At 55.1% G+C, this 21105-nt stretch overlaps 5 protein-coding genes across 5 annotated transcripts; 2 read left to right on the top strand and 3 right to left on the bottom strand.

The window, feature by feature from the left end:
* Positions 1 to 499: 499 nt before the first annotated feature.
* M406DRAFT_281200 (uncharacterized protein) lies at positions 500 to 2741 on the bottom strand. Its single transcript, XM_040918433.1, has 5 exons — positions 2168 to 2741; positions 2068 to 2104; positions 1864 to 1996; positions 1432 to 1784; positions 500 to 1239 (listed from the first exon to the last, which is right to left on the bottom strand). Exons 1-5 carry the CDS (start codon positions 2241 to 2243, stop codon positions 951 to 953), a joined length of 888 nt encoding a protein of 295 aa, XP_040772258.1. The 5' UTR covers positions 2244 to 2741; the 3' UTR covers positions 500 to 950.
* Positions 2742 to 4078: 1337 nt separating this feature from the next.
* M406DRAFT_294799 (DUF1604-domain-containing protein) lies at positions 4079 to 6482 on the bottom strand. The gene is made up of 2 exons (XM_040919156.1): positions 6197 to 6482; positions 4079 to 6112 (listed from the first exon to the last, which is right to left on the bottom strand). Exons 1-2 carry the CDS (start codon positions 6400 to 6402, stop codon positions 4174 to 4176), a joined length of 2145 nt encoding a protein of 714 aa, XP_040772257.1. The 5' UTR covers positions 6403 to 6482; the 3' UTR covers positions 4079 to 4173.
* A 1793-nt stretch (positions 6483 to 8275) lies between these two features.
* On the top strand, positions 8276 to 11813 carry M406DRAFT_109398 (uncharacterized protein; the record flags this gene model as incomplete). The annotated part of the gene is made up of 3 exons (XM_040915354.1): positions 8276 to 8446; positions 8617 to 9247; positions 9345 to 11813. The coding sequence occupies 3 exons, from the start codon at positions 8276 to 8278 to the stop codon at positions 11282 to 11284; spliced, it is 2742 nt and encodes a 913-aa protein (XP_040772256.1). The 3' UTR covers positions 11285 to 11813.
* An 89-nt stretch (positions 11814 to 11902) lies between these two features.
* On the bottom strand, positions 11903 to 13812 carry M406DRAFT_353002 (uncharacterized protein; the record flags this gene model as incomplete). The annotated part of the gene is made up of 1 exon (XM_040922727.1): positions 11903 to 13812. One exon carries the CDS (start codon positions 13810 to 13812, stop codon positions 11995 to 11997), a length of 1818 nt encoding a protein of 605 aa, XP_040772255.1. The 3' UTR covers positions 11903 to 11994.
* Positions 13813 to 16655: 2843 nt separating this feature from the next.
* M406DRAFT_65689 (family 76 glycosyltransferase) lies at positions 16656 to 18279 on the top strand (the record flags this gene model as incomplete). Its single annotated transcript, XM_040924943.1, has 4 exons — positions 16656 to 16699; positions 16812 to 16927; positions 17058 to 17745; positions 17856 to 18279. 4 exons carry the CDS (start codon positions 16656 to 16658, stop codon positions 18277 to 18279), a joined length of 1272 nt encoding a protein of 423 aa, XP_040772254.1.
* Positions 18280 to 21105: the final 2826 nt, after the last annotated feature.

Raw genomic sequence — 21105 nt, 5'->3', positions numbered from 1 at the left:
TCAAGATTCCTACCAGTTAGTTTTGATAAGCGGCATGCACTCTAAGTCATAAACTTGAGAATTGGTCTCTCAACACTTAGCAGTAACAGGTGATGTGTATGATATGATGTGATGGTGATGTATATATGGCCGATGTACCTCAATCCATATATGCGCCGTCTTATGAGCCTCGCCGATGTGACCGTGTCTCAATGAAATCCACTTCGGTCAACTCAGTTTTTGAATCCATTGACGTATACGCCCTCACTCACTCACTCACTTAAACCGAAATGGGGATTGGAAGGGTTTCACGTTCGCCACCTTTTGGCTTGCCAAGAGAAGATCAGCCTTCCACGGACCCCTTACAGGTGGCTGGTTTTCCTTAAGCCGCCCGCCGCCATTTCCTGCTGGCCTCTCCTTGTCTCTCAACCTGGTTTGGGCGTACGTAGTGAGCATTTACAACCGGCGCGGGGACGAGGGTTTCAGACATAATTATACCTCTCTTGTTGACGTCAATACTGGGAGGAAGACGAAACATTTTATTATCCTCATAGGCTGTTGTTATAATGAAAATCGCTGCGATATGACTTGGCCCAGTATGTCTCTTGATAGCCCAAGGTTGAGAGTATTCACGCATGGATTCCCCTCAACAAGTCAAGTCCCTGAGCCATATTCAACAATAAATGGTCTCTGCATTATGCCGCTGAATGTTCCTGGACAGTTTTAGAAAACCTGCCGTCGAGTTTGACTCACTGTTGTGTGAATATGCTACGCCTGTATCCAGGATGTACCGAGCGGACCATTCAGCAAAGCAACAAAAAAAGGAAAGGAAAGAAAGAGGGTATGCCTTCAACCTCCCTCCCAACCACCCCCTCTCCTCCTCTTATATCGCTCGCCCGTGTGATGAGGGGGGAAAACAAAAAAGAAGAAAACCCGCTCTCCCTTGATCCTTATGCAACAATGCCGAAGAATCATCGCAGCCCAATGACGCTCATTTCGAGAGTCCACACTCGCCTGATCCACACCTTGAGCTTGCCCTCCACGCCCTCAACGTCGTTGAGCTCAACGCCCTCCCACCAGCATCTCCTGGCCGGTTTCCGCCAAAACAGCAGGAGCTTCTGTGCCATACCGACCGCATTGTTGCCGCCCATCTCGTTGCCACGGATGTCACTGCGCAGCCTCGCGAGGGCCAGACTGCACACCACAGCCTTGCCAGGCTCGCCTGCTCGGTGTCCCCACTGATCATCATGATTGAAGCCACTGTGTGAGTGAGAGATCATGTCAGCAATTGCGAGTCTCCCATCCTCGCAGAGGCATCTACGGTCTGTCTTATGGACTCTCTCTCTCTCTCTCTCTCTCTCTCTCTCTCTCTCTCTCTCTCTCTCTCTCTCTGTGTGTGTGTGTGTGTGTGTGTGCGCGTGCGTGCTTGTGCGTGTGTGGGGAAGAACATACCCTGCTGTTAACATCTCGATCAGATGCGCCTCTGTGGTTCCTGGTTCATCACTGCGCTTCAGCCCAGAGAAGATGCCATCCTGCTTCAGGAGCGCCCTGGCTGCGGCCCTCTTGACCTCAATCATTTCTGCCTGCTGGATGCCTGCCTTGGGCGGGATGACGTAGAAGTCGAGGTCTTCGCGCAGCACAATGATGCCCGCTCGTTTGGAGGCGTCGTCGCGTGACGCTCCCACAAGTGGTTCTATAGACATCGCATCGCCGTCTTGTGATGCCGGAGGGGACGTGTCCGAGGGGATGGATGATGCCACCTTGCGAAAGAAATCGAGCATGTACTGCAGAGATTCTGGGTCATACTGTACGGGTAGATCATCCCGTGTTAGTCTGTGTGTGTGTAGATACAGCTCTGGACGGAGTCTCTGAGAAATGGCCTACATCAACCTGCACGGCATCTCCCTCAGTGCCACCCATATGCCCTTCAGGGAACAAGCCGTTCGGGAACAAGGAGAGAAGGACGAACTCCGGCAGCGTCAATAGCTCGTCCCTGGAGAGAACAAAACGTGTGCCCCTGTTGATGCATGTCAGCGCGCGGATTGATCTTGTTGTCACACGTCGGACGGATTTTCAAAATTGACCTACCGTAGGTCCATAGCAATAGTCTCATCGGCGCCAACATCTACAATACAAGTCAGCGACATACTTCTTTCTCAAAATGCATAAAGATCCGAGAGCTTCTTACCTCCGAGCGTGTTGATGGGCGGACCGCCCTGTTGCACCTGAGTAATAATACTCGAAGCTCCTCCGGCGGCTGCCATCACGTATGTGAAAGACTGGAGGGGGCTGTATCCCTCCGAGTATGCTGGTGGCGGTTCGGTCTCGTCGTCCTTGGCGCGGGAGCTGCCTTCTGCCTTTGTATCACGGGGGAGAGCACGCTTGGTTTCCGCAACGGCGTCCTGAGAGACAGTTGAGGGTTCAGAGGGGCCAGAGGGGGTAGAGGGTTCGTATGCAGGAGCAGATGCTTTCTCACGAGCGTGGGACTCGGGATGGTCGAAGGAGCAGGGGGTGGTCGAGTCAGGGCCAGGGGCGTCTCGTGTCTCAAGAGCAGAGGCGACGGCGTCCGGCTGATCGGTGGACGAGGAGGGAACGAAGAGCGAGGAGAAGGGCGGCGGCGGTGCTGTACGGTAAGAGATGACCGAGGTGAGAGTCGAGACAGGGGTTTCGCAAGCTGGGTACTGTGGCGGCGGAGACTGCAGTGGGTCTTCGAGTGAGGAGGTAGAGCTGTGATGTTGAGGATGCTGCTGGTGGTGGTGGTTGTCGACAGGCTGGGCAGAGCTGTCCTGACTGTCGTGGGCTGTCGATTGATTGGGTGCGCACAGGGCGTCGTCGCCAACGACAAGTCGTCTCCTCGAAGGGGATGGAGATGGCCCAGGACTGGACGCCGAGGGTCCGGGGCTGGACTCCTTTGGCGCTGACAACTTGATTGAAGTGGAGACGGCAGTGACGTTCCGTCGGACGGGATCAGTCTGTGTCGATGAGGTGGTGGGAGTGGGTGGGTGTGTGGGAGAGCGAGTGCTGTGATCTGCCGTCTTGAGTAACTACGGGATGGTGTTCTGGACCCCTTTCTGGAGAAAGGGAATGTAGCTGCGAGGGGTGGTGGGCGGCTAGAACGAGTTGCTCCACGCCGGCATCAGACGCCAAAGGAGGAGGAAGAGCAGGAGGAGCAAAACGGCGAGGAGGGAGACGGGCGCTTCTGTGATGCAAACAAGTGGTATGTGAGTTCCCTTGGGTCACAGGATGGAACGCTGCCTTTCAAGAGGAGGATGGCAGGTCGAAGCGAGAAACAGCGCCAGTGCACAGTAGAATGGTCGCACACATTGATGGAGTGGGTTTCTTTGGGCGTAGTATAATTGCCGTCAAATTGCGGGCGGGCGAATCGAAATGAGGTGAGAGTTGTGGATGGTTGGTTGGGATAGGGACCGTAACAACGTTTGTCGAGGAATCCATGGTAGGCCTAACCGCTGTTAACAGCAAGTATCCTCACACCTCAGTAGTACTATACGTACTACAATACCCAGGCGACGGACAAGCTAAGCACGCTAGAGTCTAGGCAATTAGCGCTCCAGGCACTCTCCATGGGGGGTTTTGCCGGCACACCATCAATGGGCCAGGTTACTAGGCCGAGCCCCCCCCGCCCGGGCCTTCACTAGTAAATACAAGCCATAGGTTCTACAGCGTATGCACCATTATGATAAGTGGGCAGTAGCCGCTATACCATAGTACAGAGGCTTCCCCAGCATCAATGTTTAGCACCCTCTGTGGATCTTGGTCTGGTAACTCGTCTTTTGGTTTTCTCACAGCGAGCCTGGAGCTTCATAACAAACTGTACAGAACGTCAAATGATTTTCATTTCCCATTGAAAGCGTCAAAGCAAAAGAGAGAGAGAGAGAGACAGAGAGACGGAGTACAGGTAAAGGTGCCCAGACGGTCATAGTATGCTGCTGTCGTGCTCCTGCAGTTGTTCTGCACCCCGTCTTCGTTGGACACTTGCGCCTGCCCGAGGGACTAATGATATGGCTTCAGGAGCTGGTGCACCTCGTTTGAACCCAAACGGGGCCGACTTTAGAACAAGAACAGAGTACTGTATAGAGCTAGCGCCTAACTTGATTGCATTGGTATCAACGGCCCCCCGGGCGACTAAGTACTTAGATGCTCTGGGTAGAGAGACTCCCAATGCTGCGGCATACTTCAGCCTTCCTCGTCACTACTATCGCCAAAGATAGCTTTGAATACTTCATCTCCTGCTCGTTTGCCCTCTAGAGCCTCGTTCCTTCCACTATCCACAGCAGCCTCGCCCTGTTTCTGGGCGCTTGGCGCAGGTAGGGGTTCCCTTGATGATGAAGAGTCGCTATACATGCTAGCCTGCGGTTCTATCGGCGCAATTTCTCCTCTTTGCGCGCCCTTGGTGTTGACATCTCCATCTCTCTGGACATGTGACGGTGGTTTGACGTTGAATCGTTTGCAGAGGAGCCGTGTGGGGAAGAAGTCGCCGACAGATCTCGTCATGGGCCCAAACATGTTCATCTTGGCGGCTGCCTCTGCGGGATCTTCAGGTTTGGCTACAGGCTTGGACAGCAGTCCAGCATCCCCAACCTGGCCATCTGAGCCCCTCGCCATGTCCGAGGTAGGGGAGGACTTGGACGTCGTGAACCGAGACGCCATAGTCCCTGTCATGGGCCTGAATATCCTAGCAACATTGTAGAACTCGTTCAGCTCCTGTATCCACTCCTCGCCGGTCATCTTGGGCGCCCTTTCTGGTGGTTCGCTGGTGAGGCCGGCCTGTAGCTCTAGATAGCCCCGGTATCTGGCTCGTTTGTCCTCGTTGTCTCCATATGGTCCGCCGCCTGCGGCCCCTCTTGCCATGGCTGCCAGTGCGCTCGGCTTATCGAGCTTGGGGATTCGTTCCAGGAGGCTACGCTTCTTCTCCTCTTCTGACAGAGCATAGCCCTCAGGGATCTCTCCTTTGGCCTGCGGTAGGTCCCCTTTCCCAGTGACAGCTGCCAGTCGGTCTCTAGCCGCGGTCGAGAGAAAGTCAAAGACAGATTTGCCCGGCAGCTGCTTCTCCCCGAGCAGAGCCGCACGGGCTGTCGGGTTGAGCTGCGAGGCCTTGGCTGCGTCTGCTGTAGACGTATACTGTGAGGGTTGTGCGGTGGTCTCGGCCTTTTTGCCGGATGTCCATCCTTCAGGGATCTCTGGCGGTGGGTATCTGCCATCAGAATTGATCATGGAGATGAGGGGATCTGGAGCTTGGCCGAGCACAAAGCCCTCCAATGGTGGCCGACCGTCGTGACATTTGCGCAAGCCAGCCCCTGACTGGCCACCAGCCACGGCTCTTTTAGGCAAAAACACAGGTTTGGACTTTAGGGTTGGGTTGACCGTTGTAGAGGGGACGACGTCGCTCCTTTTCTTTTTTCCCTTGCTGCTACCACCAATCACTCTATTGTAGGATATCCGAGGTCCAATCTCATAGGGGTCTTCGTCGTCGGAGCCGGTATCGTTCAAGACTCCAATCCCAATGGAGCCGCGGGCGCCACCTGTGTTCTTCTTCTTGGAGGCTCCAGAGCCCAGGAACTTTGGCCTCGCCAGAGTCAGGCTTCCGCCATCCTCATCCTCGTCATCTGACGGTGAAGGCTGTCGCGATCTTGAACCTCCCAGTGGTGCCAGCCTCCCCTCGCCGTCGTAACCAAGACCCTTTCGGTCTGTCTTCCTGACAAAGCTGACCATCAGGACGTTCTCAGGCGCAAAGAAGTAATATGTCTTGTTCGCATCGGGATGTGTCTCCTTCATGTCCAGGTTTGCCCCCCTTCGCACTTTGGGGCCGATTCCTTGGCCCACCCGCCAACCCATCTTTTTGAGCAGTTTCGTGCCCATGGTCTCGCCTCGCACGTGGAACAGACCGGCCAGCGCGCCTACCCTGCCGGCGTCCTTCTCAGTAGCACCGAGGCTAGCAAAGGCATTGGAGGTCTGTAACTTCCTAGACTCCTCGGCCTCGGCGAGATCTTCGTCGTCCATGAAGTCCTCTGGTCGCTGGTCTTGGGCCGACTTGTTGTCCTTGCGGCGGTTGGCCCGCGAGGAGACAAAAGTGGAAGGTGTCCATCCTTCCTTGGACCCCACCGTATTGAAGTAGCTTCGAGAATCAATGAGTTAGCATGTGAGAACAGACGTTGAGCTGACATAGTACGCCAACGGAGGGTCGGAAGGGCAGACTTACCCAGCGCTCCAACCCCCAGTAAAGGCACCGTGCAGGCGCTTTCTGCCTCTGTCATCTGTCACCTCCTGTTTCCAGATAGGGACATAGGAGCCATCATCACGGGCATCTGGGTCAAAAGCTGGGAGGGGTGTGCCATAGACCACAAATGGGGACTGTTGTGCCTTAAGATCTGCCTCGTATGTGGCACGGGATCGCTTGGAGGACATGTGGAAACCCAGCTTAAGGAGTGTGTATTGCAGGATTACTTTAGAGGTAAGTATCTGTCTGCAGTAAATGTGTGGGTGTGTCCATGTGCTGTTGTCACTGTCTTTAATGCTGTTGGAGGTTGCCAAGTAGATAAATTCCTATATGTGCTGCAGTGAGGTTTCCAGGTGCCAGACAGGGGTTTGAATGGACCAATTTAGCGCCGCGTAGACCCCAGAGTTGACGCGCACGGGCTGCCCCCAGGTCCTGACTCAGAAGAAGCTCTGAAACCCCACCTCGCTGCAAGGAAGTCTTGGTAAGGCTGATTGATTGATGATCTTTGTTCATCCCATAGCTGAGAGGAAACCAAGGAAGCATGCTATATGTATCTGTAAAAATACATTGCTTTCTGCTTATACGTTAAGAGACGGCCCAAAGAAATAGACTCCACATTGAACTGGGCATATACACAGTGACTTGACTAACTTAAATGAATCCAGAAGAAAGATCTGAATCGGCCTTCTCCTCGCCAGGCTCAGAATTCCATAATGGTTGGTTGATAGCGATCCAGCGGTGCAAGTAGCAAGATCTTCCCATTATAGAGAATGGATAAATGTAGAATTCCCATGAGTATTTATGGAAGTTCACTGGGCAAAGGTAGCCAGTCCTCTCCTTCCCCTGCTCCGGGGGGAACCTGGAGCACAAGTGACCAACTAGAGGCTGGATGATGCAGTAAAATGAACCAGCCGCTACTTTTTTTCAAATTCAATTTCACTAACCTAATTCTAGAGAAAAAGCAAGAAAGCATGTCTGTCCTCTTGACTTCGTCAGAAGCGCCGATGGCCCCCAAGTCTAACACAGCCCTTGTCACTTTTGTCTTCCCCGACTGCCCTTCTCCAGCTCAAAGATTCAGTGCTTAGTATAATTCAAGTGACTGCATGACTGGCATTTCTTCTTATAACTGCTCAAGGACTTATCAAAGCATCTATCTGTCGTCTGCTTAGCATCATTTCCTCCACTGTAGTAGTGGAGAATGACGTTTGGAACATTTTCAACCTGCACTATTACGCTATACCAAGGCTCCCCTGTCTGAATCAACCATCCAGCAGGCTTGCGCTCCATCGGGCAACCCCAACCCCCCCTTGCTCACCAACCAAGAAGCCCTGTGGACTGCCTACTGCCCAGGCCTACCATAGTAGGCCACCTAAACTGCAGTATCAATTTGCGTAGTCCCAGTTGACTGCCAACCTTGTTGAATCCTGACTGCAACCTGACCCAACCCCAACTGCACCTCGAAGGGAAACTTACCCTCTCATCGTGGTAGGGGCCAAGGTTTCGCGAACTCCCTTTTTTTTCTGTAACAAAAAAACCCCCCCCAAACCTCCTTACTGTGCTACCTTTCTTGTGGCCGGCCAGACAACAGGACCTGCAACCTCGGCAGACAAACCTCATTCATCTCTGTCACGTCTTGAAACAAGTCCTGCTCCCCCAGCTTGAGTTCCTGTTGGCTCTGAACATACCACCGCTTCTTTGCTGAGAACACGACGCTGTGCCATTCTGTCTACTTGCCCAATACCAGTCACGTCTGCGCCTGATCCAGCCCAACCGAACCTGCCTCAGACCTCCTATCCTCCTTTTTCTTTTTCTTTCTTCCCCTGCTGCGAGCACCTTCACAACATCAGCAACAGGCCTTACTCAGTCCATAGTACGAGCATGAGCGCACAAGCATAACCCATCCTCAGTGCTGCCGACGACGAAGCACCAGCCGAGACAAGGCATCGAGATCCCGACCCCCCTCCCACTCTCTCCCCCGAGAGGGACTCGTCATCTTCTCTTGACCTCATCGACATTACAGCCCACCACCTCTCGACAACATCACTTTCCACATCAGCAGAAATGGCCAGCGCTGTTGCTCAAAATGCCGGGCCTGCTCCCGTCCAACCCCCAGCGGTTGCTGATCCTCGAGCTTCTGGGTCCGCAACCAAGGCCAGATCACGCACTACTATACCTACACAATCTGGGAAATGGATCCTAGGCAAGACCATTGGCGCTGGCAGCATGGGCAAGGTCAAGCTGGCCAAGAAGGAGGATAGCAGCGAACAGGCAAGTTCTCCAAAAAACACCCGTCCTGCATGCCGTGCATGCCACATGCATGCATGTCCGTATGCATGTCTGTATGCGTGTGTCTGGCGCGAAAGACGAACTAACAATCCACCGCCTTCTCTCTCGTGTCACAGGTTGCATGCAAGATCATCCCGAGAAGCTCTGCCGACGATGCCCACCACGGCCGTGCGGACAAGGAACGAAACGATCATTCCAAGGAGATTAGGACCGCCAGGGAGGCTGCCATCGTCACGCTGCTCAATCACCCGTACATATGTGGGCTGCGCGACGTGGTGAGGACAAACTATCATTGGTACATGCTGTTCGAATACGTCAACGGCGGCCAGATGCTCGACTACATTATCTCCCACGGAAAGCTCAAGGAGAAGCAGGCCAGGAAGTTCAGCCGTCAGATTGCCAGTGCTCTCGATTACTGCCACAGGAATAGCATCGTCCACCGTGATCTCAAGATCGAGAACATTCTCATCAGCAAGACCGGCGACATCAAGATTATTGACTTTGGCCTGAGCAATCTCTTTTCCCCGCGCAATCACCTCAAGACCTTCTGCGGAAGCCTCTACTTTGCTGCTCCCGAGCTGCTCCAGGCCCGGGCATATACCGGCCCCGAGGTCGACGTGTGGAGCTTTGGCATTGTCCTCTACGTCCTCGTCTGTGGAAAGGTGCCATTTGATGACCAGAGCATGCCTGCGCTGCACGCAAAGATCAAGAAGGGTTTGGTGGATTATCCAAACTGGCTGTCCAGCGGTAAGACTATCTATCCCACAACGAGTCTATTGTTTGTTCATATATATATATATACCATAGAACGCCAGCTAATGTTTGTCCATGCACACACATACAGAGTGTAAGAACCTCCTGTCCCGCATGCTCGTCACCGACCCCAAGCAGCGCGCCACCATGGCCGAGGTCATGTCCCATCCTTGGATGAACAAAGGCTATAACAGCCCTCCCGATAACTACCTACCCCGTCGGGAACCCATCACTCTCCCACTGGACCAGGAGGTGATCAACGCCATGACTGGCTTCAACTTTGGGTCACCAGAGGTCATCAAGGCGCAGTTGACGCGGCTGATCGAGACAGAAGAGTATCAGCGTGGTGTCCGCGCTTATTTGCTGGAGAAGGATACGCCCCAGCCAGCGCGGGATGCGGATAAGAAGAGAGGGGTTTTTGATTTCTACAAGAGGCGCAATTCGATTAGCAGCAGGGACACGCTGACTGCACCCAGCAGCGAAGCTCTGCAGGTGGGCAACGATCCGCTGAACGCCTTCAGCCCGCTCCTGTCAATCTACTACCTGGTCAGGGAGAAGCAGGACAGGGAGCGCGTGGATATCGTTCCCACCCTGTCTTCAACGACACAGCCGCCTGCCCAGAAGGAGAAAGACCCGCTCCCCGAGATTGCCCCCCCTGCCGAAGCTCACACCAACTCTTCCGCGTACGAGATGCCAGGTGAAAAGGCGACTGGCGGCAGGACGAGGCCAAGAGCGCGGACCCATGGAGAGGATGATGTCCCTGACAAGACACTCTTGTCGCCCAAGGCCGCTATGGCCCCCGAACCATCCACAGAGAAGCCCGACAAGAAGGAGAGCGCCGCGGCAGGAATCCTGCGTAGGTTCTCTACAAGACGCCGCAAGGAGCCGGAGCGCTTGGAGAAGGACCGATCATATCCGCCTCAAGTCCATGTCCACTCTCCATCAGAACAGCCGCCTGTACCAGGCATACCACCTCGGAAATCTTTCAGCATCAGGCGCTCGAGGCGCGACAGAGACGATGGCTCCAACCCACGTCTCCGCTCAGGAAGTAGCCAGCCACACCACAGCGAACTGCTCAGCCCGCCCCTCTCGGCCGGCGGCAGCACACAAGGCCAGAAAAAAGGCCTTGGGCGATCTACCAGTGTCAACTCGGCAGAGTTCCGCAGAAAGAGGACGATGGGCTCAGGAACCGAGGTGAAGGAGCCGCCGCCGACGAGCGGGTCAGACCAGTCCACGGAGCGGCCTAGAGTGCAGGCTGAGAACAAGACGGCCTCGGCCTCGCGATCCGTCTCCATGCGGGCCAAGTCGCTGGGCCATGCCAGGCGTGAGAGCATCCAGGCGCGGCGTGCGAGGCGCGAGGAGCAGCGGGAGGCCAACGTTCCTGAAGAGACAGACCAAGAGGTGGCTGACCAGAGCGGCCTCTCCAACGAGAGGCTAGACGACCCGGACCTCGCAAAGCCCGTGTTTCTCAAGGGGCTCTTCAGCGTCAGCACGACATCGACGAGGCCGGTGTCAGAGATCAGGGCTGAGGTCAAGCGCGTGCTGAAGCAGCTTGGCGTGGACTACAGCGAGATTCGGGGCGGTTTCCGCTGCGTCCACAGCCCGAGTATCGACCTCAACAAGGTGACCGATCCGCCCAACAGCCCTACGCTGCCTGGCCACAAGAGACGCTTCAGTTTTGGTCTCAGAGGCGAGCGAACAGATGAGCTACGGGACCTGGACGCGCCGCCGCCTCAGCCTAGAACACCACGGACGCCGGGCCGAACCCGCGAAGACCGCAGCAACAGCAATTCAGACCTGTCCGAGATCGACATGTCCCGAGATCATGGGCACTCCTCCCGGCGGCCTGTGGGCGACACGAGCACGCAGGTGCAGAGCGACCTTGGGGGCAACATGGTGCTGGAGTTTGAAATCTTTATTGTCAAGGTGCCGGTCATTAGCCTGCATGGGATCCAGTTCAAACGCATGGCTGGGAACACGTGGCAGTTCAAGAACATGGCGGACCAGATCTTGAAGGAGTTACGGTTATAGATAGATGGAGAAGCGCGCCGCAGCTCCCCAACCCCACCTTCCCCCCAAGCCTTCCATGCTTCGGAGCTTTCACTTCGTGAGTCAGCAGATAGATTGGCTCTGAAGAAGGAATGGCCTCTCACGCATAAGCTCGAGTATGTTCTACGTGAAGATGGGGAAATATTGGGGGAGCGGGCACGTACGGTCTCAAGACGAGATAGCCACCGTCACTTTTTGATGGCTTGATTATTTTTTCCCCCCTTTCATTTCTTTTCTTTCACTTCTGCCTAAGAGGCACAAGGGGTTCACCAAACCCTGACATCTAAAGTTGAATGATATGAAGAAGTTTTCCCCTTTGTTTGAGCATGGATGGGTTGATGGGGCAGGATAACAAGAAGATGGCTCTTACGGGGAATGAAGAAGAAGCTGGACGGGGCTGGCAATGCTGCACATGCCTAAGCAAAGGTTCTGCATATGAGCGTGTAGCGTAGCGTGTTCTTAATTCTAATAGCATCTGTGGTGGTCAAGGGAATACACACACATTGAGTTGGGATGATGAGACAGCATGATTTTTGATCTCTGTTTTCGCCTTCTACCATCAAATCACAGTCTGGCAAGGACACTCGAGCAAAGGTTCTTGAGCTTTGAGATGATGTTACAATTTCTTGATTGATTTCTTTCATTGGAGCGGTGGTCCTTATTAAAGGTCGCATTCAACAGCACAAGCACATCTAATGCGTCAACCTCTTGAACCAGCTCACCCTCCGGGCCTGTTTCGCTGCAGTACCGCCCGCAGAAACCGCTGCAGCGCCGGCGGGAGGAGGAGTAGAAGGATCCACTATCCCTTCATCGTCCTCCCTCGGGGTCTCCATGGCCGTGATTTTGCCCGCCACCAGTGCGGTATCGCTGCTGGGCGCGCTGGGCGCATGTTCCTGCCGCCTCTTCCTCTGCATCATGAAGGCTGCGCCCGTGCTCATGGCCCTCCTCAGACTTCCTCTCGAGTGCATGGACGGCGAGGTGCTGCCGATGGCTGTGGTCGTTTGTCTCCGCGGCAGAGTGGTGGATGAGCGAAGGCTAGGGGTCGGTGCACTTGCCAGCGCTGGGTCTTGCTGTTGCTGCTGCTGCTGCTGCTGCGGCGGCGGCGGCGGCGGCGGCGGGAGAGGGGTTTCGGGGGAGGCTTCGGGGTTGAGGACGTCGACGGCTGGGCCGAGGCGCATGGCCAGCCACAGGCCCGTCACCCTGATGAGGTTCTTGATCTCCTCATCAACGGGGTGGGTCTCGCGGCGGGAAGGAGGTTCTTCGAAGGAGAGCGGAGAGGACGGCGGATCCTTGGCATGTTCGCACGCACCGCTGACGGGGCGGGTGGGAGGATATCGTCCCGAGGATGACGAAGGTGTTGTGTAGTCGTTGTAGACCTCTAGAGAGTGTGGGGTGAGTGTGGCCAGGATGGGATGCCGCCTGGCGAGGGGGTTGATGATGCTGAATGTGTATCGATAATCCGGGTCGGTAGAATCGCCGGGCGGTGCTGGTGGCGAGCCAGGTAAGGCACATGATGGGCTGCCAGGCCACGGGGCCGTACCGCTCGAGAGCCTCTTGTTGGAGGAGGAAGACGAGACACTACTCCTCTTGACCCATCTGACAGTGACGGTGATGCCGTGCTTGTCGACATGCACGAACTCGTAGTAGCCCTTCAGGCTCGACCAGGTCCACACGGTGCCATCCTCCAACACGACCGCTCCGTTGTCACCCGGACCGCGGCCTGGGCTCAGTACGGCCACAGGCTGCTGGCGGCTGGCGTCGCCGTCTTGCTCGTCGCCGTCGTCGTCGCTGGCAGTGTAGTCCTCGGACCGGAACAGGACCAAATCGCGGGGGCCTAGCTCGCCGTGAACACCAAACAGGCGCGGACACCGGTGGATATAACGGGCGGCGACGAGCGGTCCAGCAAGAAGAGCGGCCGGGAAGACGTCGATAGTGGGTCTGGGCCGCTGGTTAGGGGCGAGCTCCTGGAGCTGGAGGAGCAGCCTGGGGCGGATGGTCTTGAACAGCTTCTTCTTGGACAGAGGCCGGGGCGCCGGGTGGGCCAGCAGGTACGTGGTGCTGCTCCTGGGCGTGGCCCTCCGACGCCTGCGCCGGGGGGTAGAGCAAGTAGCCTGTGAAGTATCGTCTGACTCGTACAGGGAAGGGTCCTCGTCGTCGGCCATGGGAGACAAGTAGGAGGAGGACGAAGATGACGGGGTGTCCACTACATCCGGTTCCTTGAAGCGAACGACGGGGCTCGTGGGAGCAGAGGTCCGTGACGGGTCGTCCGCGAGCAGGTTCGAGATGGGACGCACATAGACGTCAGAGACGGGCCTCCTCCTCACGGCAGGCCTCTTGGGCGCTGAAGAGGGCGAGAAGGGTCTGTCCGTGAGGGAGGCAGACGTGCTGGACCGTAATATGGGTGCAGGAAGGGCTGATCGTAGAAATGGCTTCTTGCGTTGCTGTGAGTAAGGGCTCTGGGGGTTGGTGTATTCATGCCCGTGAAGGGACGCTCCCGAATGCAAAAACATGTTGACGGACAGAGGACGAGGAGCAGGAGGTGGTCGAGCTCCTCAGCCTAGCATCAGTTCCTGTCGAGAACGGGGAGCACGAGGAAAGAAGAAGGCAGCACGGGTAGCATGGGCGACCCGTCGCTGTGGTGAACAGTTGAGGAAGACAACAAAGTTCAGGCTGAGGTAGGCGTGACCTATGCTGTCCGGAGGTTCCGAATCTAAAAGACGGCGCCGAGGCTGTTGTCCAGTCTCTCTCACTTTCTCTCACTCTCTCTTTGCTTTCCCGCCCAGCCACGAGGTTCGCGACCCTCTTGTCCTTCTTTTATTCTCTCTTTTCTTTCTCCCCTGTCGTTTCTTCGCGACACACGTTTCTCTCGTCTTCTCTCAGAGAAAAAATTGACAGGACAGGCGGAGCATCGGCGTCGGCAGTTTGTCGCGAGCCCGACTTTCCACTCCCCACCCGTTGGCGTCTTGGTTTCTAAGAAGCTTGTTGGTCTAGGTTGACTGACTTATAAGTCTAGGCCTAGACAAGCTCCGCAGTCGTCTCTTTCTCTTTTGATCGATTGAGGTGAAGAGAGCACGTGTAAGTCGCAGTCGGGAACGACCCAGCAAGAGCCATAGAGCGAGAGATGATGATTTTGGTCGTGTCCCTGAGTTTTCGTCTCTAAACAAGGCCAAACTGGAATGAAAGGACTGGTATGGAGGGTGGAGGAGATGTTGGAGGAGGACGACGACGAGCGAAGGCGGGGGCGGAACCAATATAAAAGGTTGCCCTGTTTCGGCAAGTACTTAGGGAGAGCAGGGGGAAGGGAAGGAAGGCGTTCGGGTGTGGCTTAGGAAATTACCATGTTAATAGTTCAAGGTGTGCATGCGGAGTTGCCTATGTTAATATTTTTGAATTCTCTGGGTCAAAGAGTAAGAGAGGGAAGGAGGAGAGGAAGGCTCCGGGGGGGGGGGTTGGAAATGAAAGAGAAGGAGCAAGGGAGGAGGGGGGTCAGGATTAACGAATGGCAGCCTAAGAGTAACGAGAGTTACCCGCAAAGAGAAGGCACAGCGGGGATGACCCCAAAAGCACACGCGTCGGCTCTGTTCGGATCACTCGGTAGGGTAACCTCACCAAGTTTTACTGGACGTGCTGGACTACATAATAGACGGCATATAACTAGGGACGTTCTACTCTAATGTTGAGATGGATGGTTGCTGCTGTACTGTATTTGTTTATTTTATTGTTATTCAATTGTTCTGGTTTGAGGACGGGGGGCTGTCGGTAGTGAAATTATCGTGGAAAATCAGAGGGAAGGAGGGGGGGGGCTGCACTGAAGACGGCAAAGCTTCAGCTTGGTGGGACGGACTAAGTTTACTGACTAGCTAAGTAACTTGACTAGTTCAGCTGGGCCCGGATGCGTCCAGCGCACGCAGCATTATGCAATGCAAATGCAGTGCAGTGCCGTGCTGGTCGTACATGTACACGTACAGGGGAAGGGAATGAGTGGGTAGTAGTGTCAGGCCAAGCAAGCCTACAGGAAGAGCAAGAAGAGGAAACAAAGAGGATGATGCGGTGAGGTGGGAGAGAGGGTGTGTATGAGGTGAGATGTAAGGCCAGGCGAGGCCAGATGAGGTGGGATCTCGGACGAGGCCTGCATCCCGCATCCGCATCCGCATCTGCATCTGCATGGCTGTGGGGTGTGCGAGCGGGTTGGTCTTTGGTTGGCCTGCGCTTTGCCATGTTTCGATTTTTTCTTTCTTCTTCTTTTCTTCTTTTTCTTTCTTTTAAAAATGGAGATTTCGAGATTTCAAGAGAGACTCCACCACAACCTTGGACCACGTTTCAAGGCCCCACGCAAACAACTTGTCATCTTCCTCATGCCCCCTTTGTGTGACCCTCGCGAGGGACCGCGCCACACCCTGATCAAATGAATCGAGCTTGTCAGCATCCAAAAATAAAATACAAACCCCTCCTCATTTCCTTATCGACATCCCAAAAACAGAAAAATAAAAAGGAACAACGCCCAAGGCTGTTGGTTTTGCAGCTCTACCCTAGCTTAGGATCCTACGGTAGAGATGCAGGCCGGGCCCAACACACACATGTATGAAACAATTCCCTAAAATACAATACAAAATGAACGGATGAATGAATAGCCCAACACAAACAGACCGCCGCTCAAGCCGATGAGCCGACGAGTTCATGACTGTAATGAATGACCTTATTAGTGTTGGCAGTGTTAAATATCCTAGTCTAAAGTATGATTGTGATGAACCATAAAATTTATTCTCGTCGGTGGAGCCATGAACTGATACCATGGACTATTCGTGGTGAGAAAGTGACTGGAGAAGGCACGTGGAAAGGAATGATGGGCTGGTTTACGTCCTCTCTCATGGTCCTGTGGGCTACAGTACAGTACTATGGTACAGCAGGTCAAATAGCGTGGAGTGGGCGCCTGGGATGGGTTCTCACGATGAAATACAAGGGAAAATAAACAAGGAACAGGGACCTACAACACTGTTTCTTCTGCCCTGTCGGAACAAGCCGGACTCTTGTGGGCCAAAGGACCCGCTCGGTTGGCAAGCCCTGACGAGCCCCTGTAAATAGCCTGACAGCAGCAGTGTTGATATGTCTTGGCAGGCTAAACACGTACTTGCGGGCAGTAGCTTTGGTGGGCTTAGCAGCTATAGCTACCACTGGACTGTGTATCGTCATATTACACCATAGCAGTACATCAACCACACCCCCCACCATCACCGACAACGACCGCCCTGCCTGGCATGGCATCCTCCATCACCTCCTCTTCCTCTAGGTCTGCCCTGCTGCAGGACAGCGGCCACCACAGGAGCACATTGATCCTAGTCTCAGCATTCGTGGCATGGAAGGCTGTCCTCCTGGCCATAGCTGCGGGCAGCCAGGTCGGTCCGACATACGACTCATCCGCGAGCCTCCTCAGCCTTGGCTCGGACCTCAACACAGCCAGTAGCCACACCAGCACCAACAACAGCGGGTCCTTTCCTCCTCTGGCTTTCAGATTGACCTCTTGGGATGCCATCTATTTCATCAAGGCTGCCGAGAGGGGCTACTTGTTTGAGCAGGAGTGGGCTTTCGGCCCCGCCCTCCCCACCTGCATCTCCCTTCTCAACCAAGGTGAGTGAGTGAATGAGTGAATGAGTGCATCATCACCATCATCGTCATCACCATCACCTCCTACTGCTGCTCGTTTCCTCCCTCCTACGGATGATCACACACCAACGTTCGCTAACACACGCCTCCCCAGCCTTGACCTCGCTTGGCCTCCTCGGTTCCTCCCCGCTCACGGGCACTGCTCATCTGCTGCCCCTGATCGGCGTCGTATTCACAAACACTTGTCACCTCCTGTCCGTCCTGGTCCTCTATCACCTCGGCCTGCTGGTTTGGGCCGACTCCGCCTGGGCTCTTGTGGCAGCTCTGCTCCACGTGCTGTCTCCTGCTGGGCTCTTCCTGCTTGCTCCCTATAACGAGAGTCCCTTCGCCCTCTTGTCCTTTGTTGGCTGGTTCCTTCTGGTCCGGAGCTGCACCGTATCGGCCCCGGAGGCTGGAGCAGGATCGAAAGCTTTCCCCTCCTCGTCCTCCTCCTCCCTCGCAGGTGATGTCCTGACCCTGCTTGCCGCCGTCAGCTTTGGCCTGGCCACGGTGTTTCGCACAAACGGCCTGCTCAACGGCGCCCCGTTCGCTGTTGAGTTCCTCCGCACCCTATACGATCTCGTTGAGGACCTCAGCCCCGGAACCACCCCCCGCCACATCAGGAAACTGGCCGTACTCGGCCTCTCCGGCGTGCTTGTCGCTGCTGGCTCTGTCATGCCCCAGTTTGTAGCTTACAGGATATATTGCACTGGGTCGGCTGGGGCTGGAGCGGGAGCCGAAGCACGGCCTTGGTGTCTCAGCCTCGTGCCCAGCATCTACAACTTTGTCCAGCGCCACTACTGGTACGTTGACTGCCATTCTGTATATTTTTTTCTTCTTCTCCACTCATGCTGTGTCGTAACATCGTTCGTCACGAGATTATCGGCGAAGCTCATCGTATTCTATTAAACAGGAACAATGGACTCTTCCGGTACTGGACCGTGTCCAACGCCCCTCTGTTCGCGCTTGCGGCACCTATGCTATTCGTCATGGGCAAGAGCGGCAAGGACATCTTCTTCCAGGCGTCAAGGCTGGCCTCCTCTCACCACTACCAGAAGAAACAGACAGGCGGGCCGAGCGTTGATACCGCCCGATTGGAGCTCGTCGTGAGGTCCATGGCCGCCGCGCAGGTTCTGCTCGTCATTATGGTCTTCACGTCCTCCCATGTCCAGATCATCACTCGAATCTCGTCCGGATACCCAGCATGGTACTGGTGGGTGGCTGCTTGCCTGAGGGCACCCAAGACGAGGCAGCTTGGCATTGGGATTGTGGTATTTATGGTCATGTATTCTTGTGTACAAGGCGTTCTATTCGCCTCTTTTCTTCCACCTGCCTGAGTAAGTCGTGTGGCTGCAGTGTAGGGTGTCAAAACGCATCTGCTTTTATGAGGGCAGGAGACTGACTGGCTCGTCATACGAGCCCAAGAGAGTCACGACGCGGATGCCTCCACACTCACCTCCCAAATATACTGCTCTCAGCATACTTTCTGTGGACTAGATGTCCCATCACTCTCAAAAGAAAGCCTGTGACCATGATGAGACACCTCCGCAACGACCCGCTGTGGCAGCAAAAGTACACGCATGATCATAGTGTGATCTTTGCGCTTTTTGCCTCTCTCTCTTTTCTCTCTTCTTTTCATCTCTTTCCTTCTTTCTATCTCTACTCCTCAAGAATGCCGCCATGTGTGGTTTATCCTAGCCGCCACAGGAAACTTTTCTTGCCTCGCAGGCAGGCCAAGAGAGGACCGAGAGATCCGTAGTCTTCTCGCAATGGGACGCCCGCACGACCAACCGGGGTTACTCAGCGCTGGTGTAACCTTCTCAGTACCGGTGCCTGGAGCTCCCAGCCTCCTTCATGCCGCGTTTGGCAGGATCAGAGTCACGCACACCGGGTCGAGGGCTCTCAGGTCGTGTGGGTGACGCTGGGAGGGTGTACGAGTCCCAACCTAGGGGCAAAAGCAGTCAGTCAGCTCCTTCTGAAAACCCCAACAAGGCGTTTCCCGACCCAGGACTAGGTTTTGGTCATGCTTACCAGATTTGTAAGAACGATGTCCACCACGTCCACGTTGGTTCAAGGCCGAAGATCCACGGCGATGACTACCTGCATAGCCTCTGGTGGTGCTGTCGGCTCGAAACATCTTGCGAGGGGGTCTGTCCCAGAGCTCCTCGTCGTCATGGCCCCGCTTGAAACCAGAGACCTGGTCGGACGGGTGGAACCTGCGCCTCTCGGGGCTGGGGCTAAAGAGCTCTCGGCCGGCATTGCGCTCGCTAAAGTCGGATCGGAGCGGGCGGGGCGAGAGCGGCAACTGCCAGGTGGGATGCTGTGTGTACGCAGGCGCGGCACGGTCACACCGGGTTCTGTTGTCACGGCGTCCTTCGTCCTCGAGCTCAGCTCTCTCCCTGTCGATCTCGGCCAGACGGCGTTGGCGTCGCAGTTCGTGGGATCGGAAGTCGGGGTCGTTCCACCTGGCGGACATGGTCAAGGTCAATAAACTTTATGCCAACATTGGCGTGAAGAGCAGTGCAGCTACTTGGGTCCTTTCGCTGAAGGATCATAGAAGGGACGGGGGAAGAAGGGGTGCCGCGGGGGGGAGAAGAGTGGCAAAAAGGAAGTAATCGAGATCAGGTTTTTCATGGAGGACTACAGACGAACCCTGTAAATTCAAGCCAGTCTCTCAAGTCACGATCATTAGCGACAATTTGGCTGAGTTGAGAGCGTGTGTTGTGACGGCTAGTGTTGAGACCAGACGGTGAAAAGCGCAAGGGGCTGGGCGCCCGTGAGGGCCAAGAAGAAGAAGCCCACGACACGTGCTTCGTAGCAGCTTGCGGTGGAGCTACGTTTCTCACGTGTGTGGTCACTTTATCCACGGCATGAGACTCGGGCCGCGGATTGGGGTGTTCTCCGCGATTTTTGTCAACGAGTTGAGCAGGATTGTGTTGGGGTTTTTGAGAGGTCGGGTGGGATGTACGGCTGAGCTTGCCTTCTTCCTGCTTCAAGGCTGAAGGAGGAGGAGGAGGAGGAGGAGGAGGAGGCACCATGGGCATGAAGCCCGAAGAAGAATTTCGTATTCGGGACGATGTTGACCCCTCGCGCATAGCGGAAGGGGCCTGTGGGGTGGGAGGAGAAGATTGCTTCTGCGCAGACTTGGTGGTGATGGTGGACTTTGCCTGCATGTGGGACGCCTCTGATGTGCCACTGCTGGTGCTGGGACGAGCGGTGCCTGTGACAGTCTCAGCACGCGTCTCTGGATTCTTGGGTTTGTTACAAATGGACTTGGGTTTAGTTGGGGCTGTGGCCGTCGTGCTGGTCTTGCTGGTCTTGCTGGTCGAAGAAGTAGCAGTTGTCAAATCACTGGCTGTGACTGGGATCACGACCGAGTCGGTCTGGGAGAGGCTTTTCTGGGCCCTGCTCTTTGATGAGGCGTTGTCGCTGACAGATGACTTGACTGGCTTTGGGGCCAGATCTTTGGGTGCACCTGGGTCTGCAGACGCTTTCAGGTGCTTGTTAGACGTGACCTTCTTGGTGTTCTGGTCGTATCCCTGCTCTTTGGTGGTGATAGCAGCTGCAGCTGCTGCAGTCTGCAGTCCACGAGATGACTCTGCTGTTCCAGTTTGAGAGTTTTTGGGTGGAATACTGGTACTGGGCGCTGGCTGCATGTGGTTGTTGCTGTGTGGGGAGGCAGAAGCAGCAGCAGAAGCAGCAAGTGGTCCCTTCTGTCGAGACAACAGCTCCTGTTTGAGTTTTGCAGCCTTGGCTGCCCAGTTAGTTGAAGAGGGGCTGGACATGTTTGCTGGCAATTGAAAGAGTGGCAGGGGAGAGAATCAGTTTGAAGTCTGTGATGGCGACACTGCAGTCAAGGAAATCCTGCGTTGTGACTGAAGCTGGGTTGGAGGACGAAATTGGTGATGTTTCTGCTGTTGCTGATACGCGTCTTGGAAGAGGTTCGTATGGATACCAAACAAACAAAAGGCACATCAAGGGTTACGGGGTTAGAGGAGATGTTGGTTGGCGCCGTCATGTCAATTAAGAGAAAATATTGAAGCCAATAAAAACACTTGGACTAGTGCGAGTTGTCGTCTGAAAAAGTGATGATGCTCTTTGGTATGAGCAAGTTGCAGGAGATAAAAGCTGACCTCAGTATGATACCTGAGTGAAGAAAGACG

The sequence above is a fragment of the Cryphonectria parasitica genome (genome assembly GCF_011745365.1).
Source record: "Cryphonectria parasitica EP155 unplaced genomic scaffold M406scaffold_8, whole genome shotgun sequence".
Taxonomy (NCBI): Eukaryota; Fungi; Ascomycota; class Sordariomycetes; order Diaporthales; family Cryphonectriaceae; genus Cryphonectria; species Cryphonectria parasitica.
Note: the sequence above shows the minus strand (reverse complement) of the source record. Positions and strands in the feature narration are given on the sequence as shown.

Excerpts from the sequence above, each read along its gene's own strand:
- M406DRAFT_281200 (XM_040918433.1), bottom strand. The coding sequence starts at position 2,243 with ATGGCAGCCGCCGGAGGAGCTTCGAGTATTATTACTCAGGTGCAACAG. Across the intron at positions 2,105-2,167 it reads GCCCATCAACACGCTCGGAG|ATGTTGGCGCCGATGAGACT; the intron begins GTAAGAAGCTCT and ends CTTGTATTGTAG. Across the intron at positions 1,997-2,067 it reads ACTATTGCTATGGACCTACG|GGGCACACGTTTTGTTCTCT; the intron begins GTAGGTCAATTT and ends ATGCATCAACAG.
- M406DRAFT_294799 (XM_040919156.1), bottom strand. The coding sequence starts at position 6,402 with ATGTCCTCCAAGCGATCCCGTGCCACATACGAGGCAGATCTTAAGGCA. Across the intron at positions 6,113-6,196 it reads ACTGGGGGTTGGAGCGCTGG|CTACTTCAATACGGTGGGGT; the intron begins GTAAGTCTGCCC and ends TGATTCTCGAAG.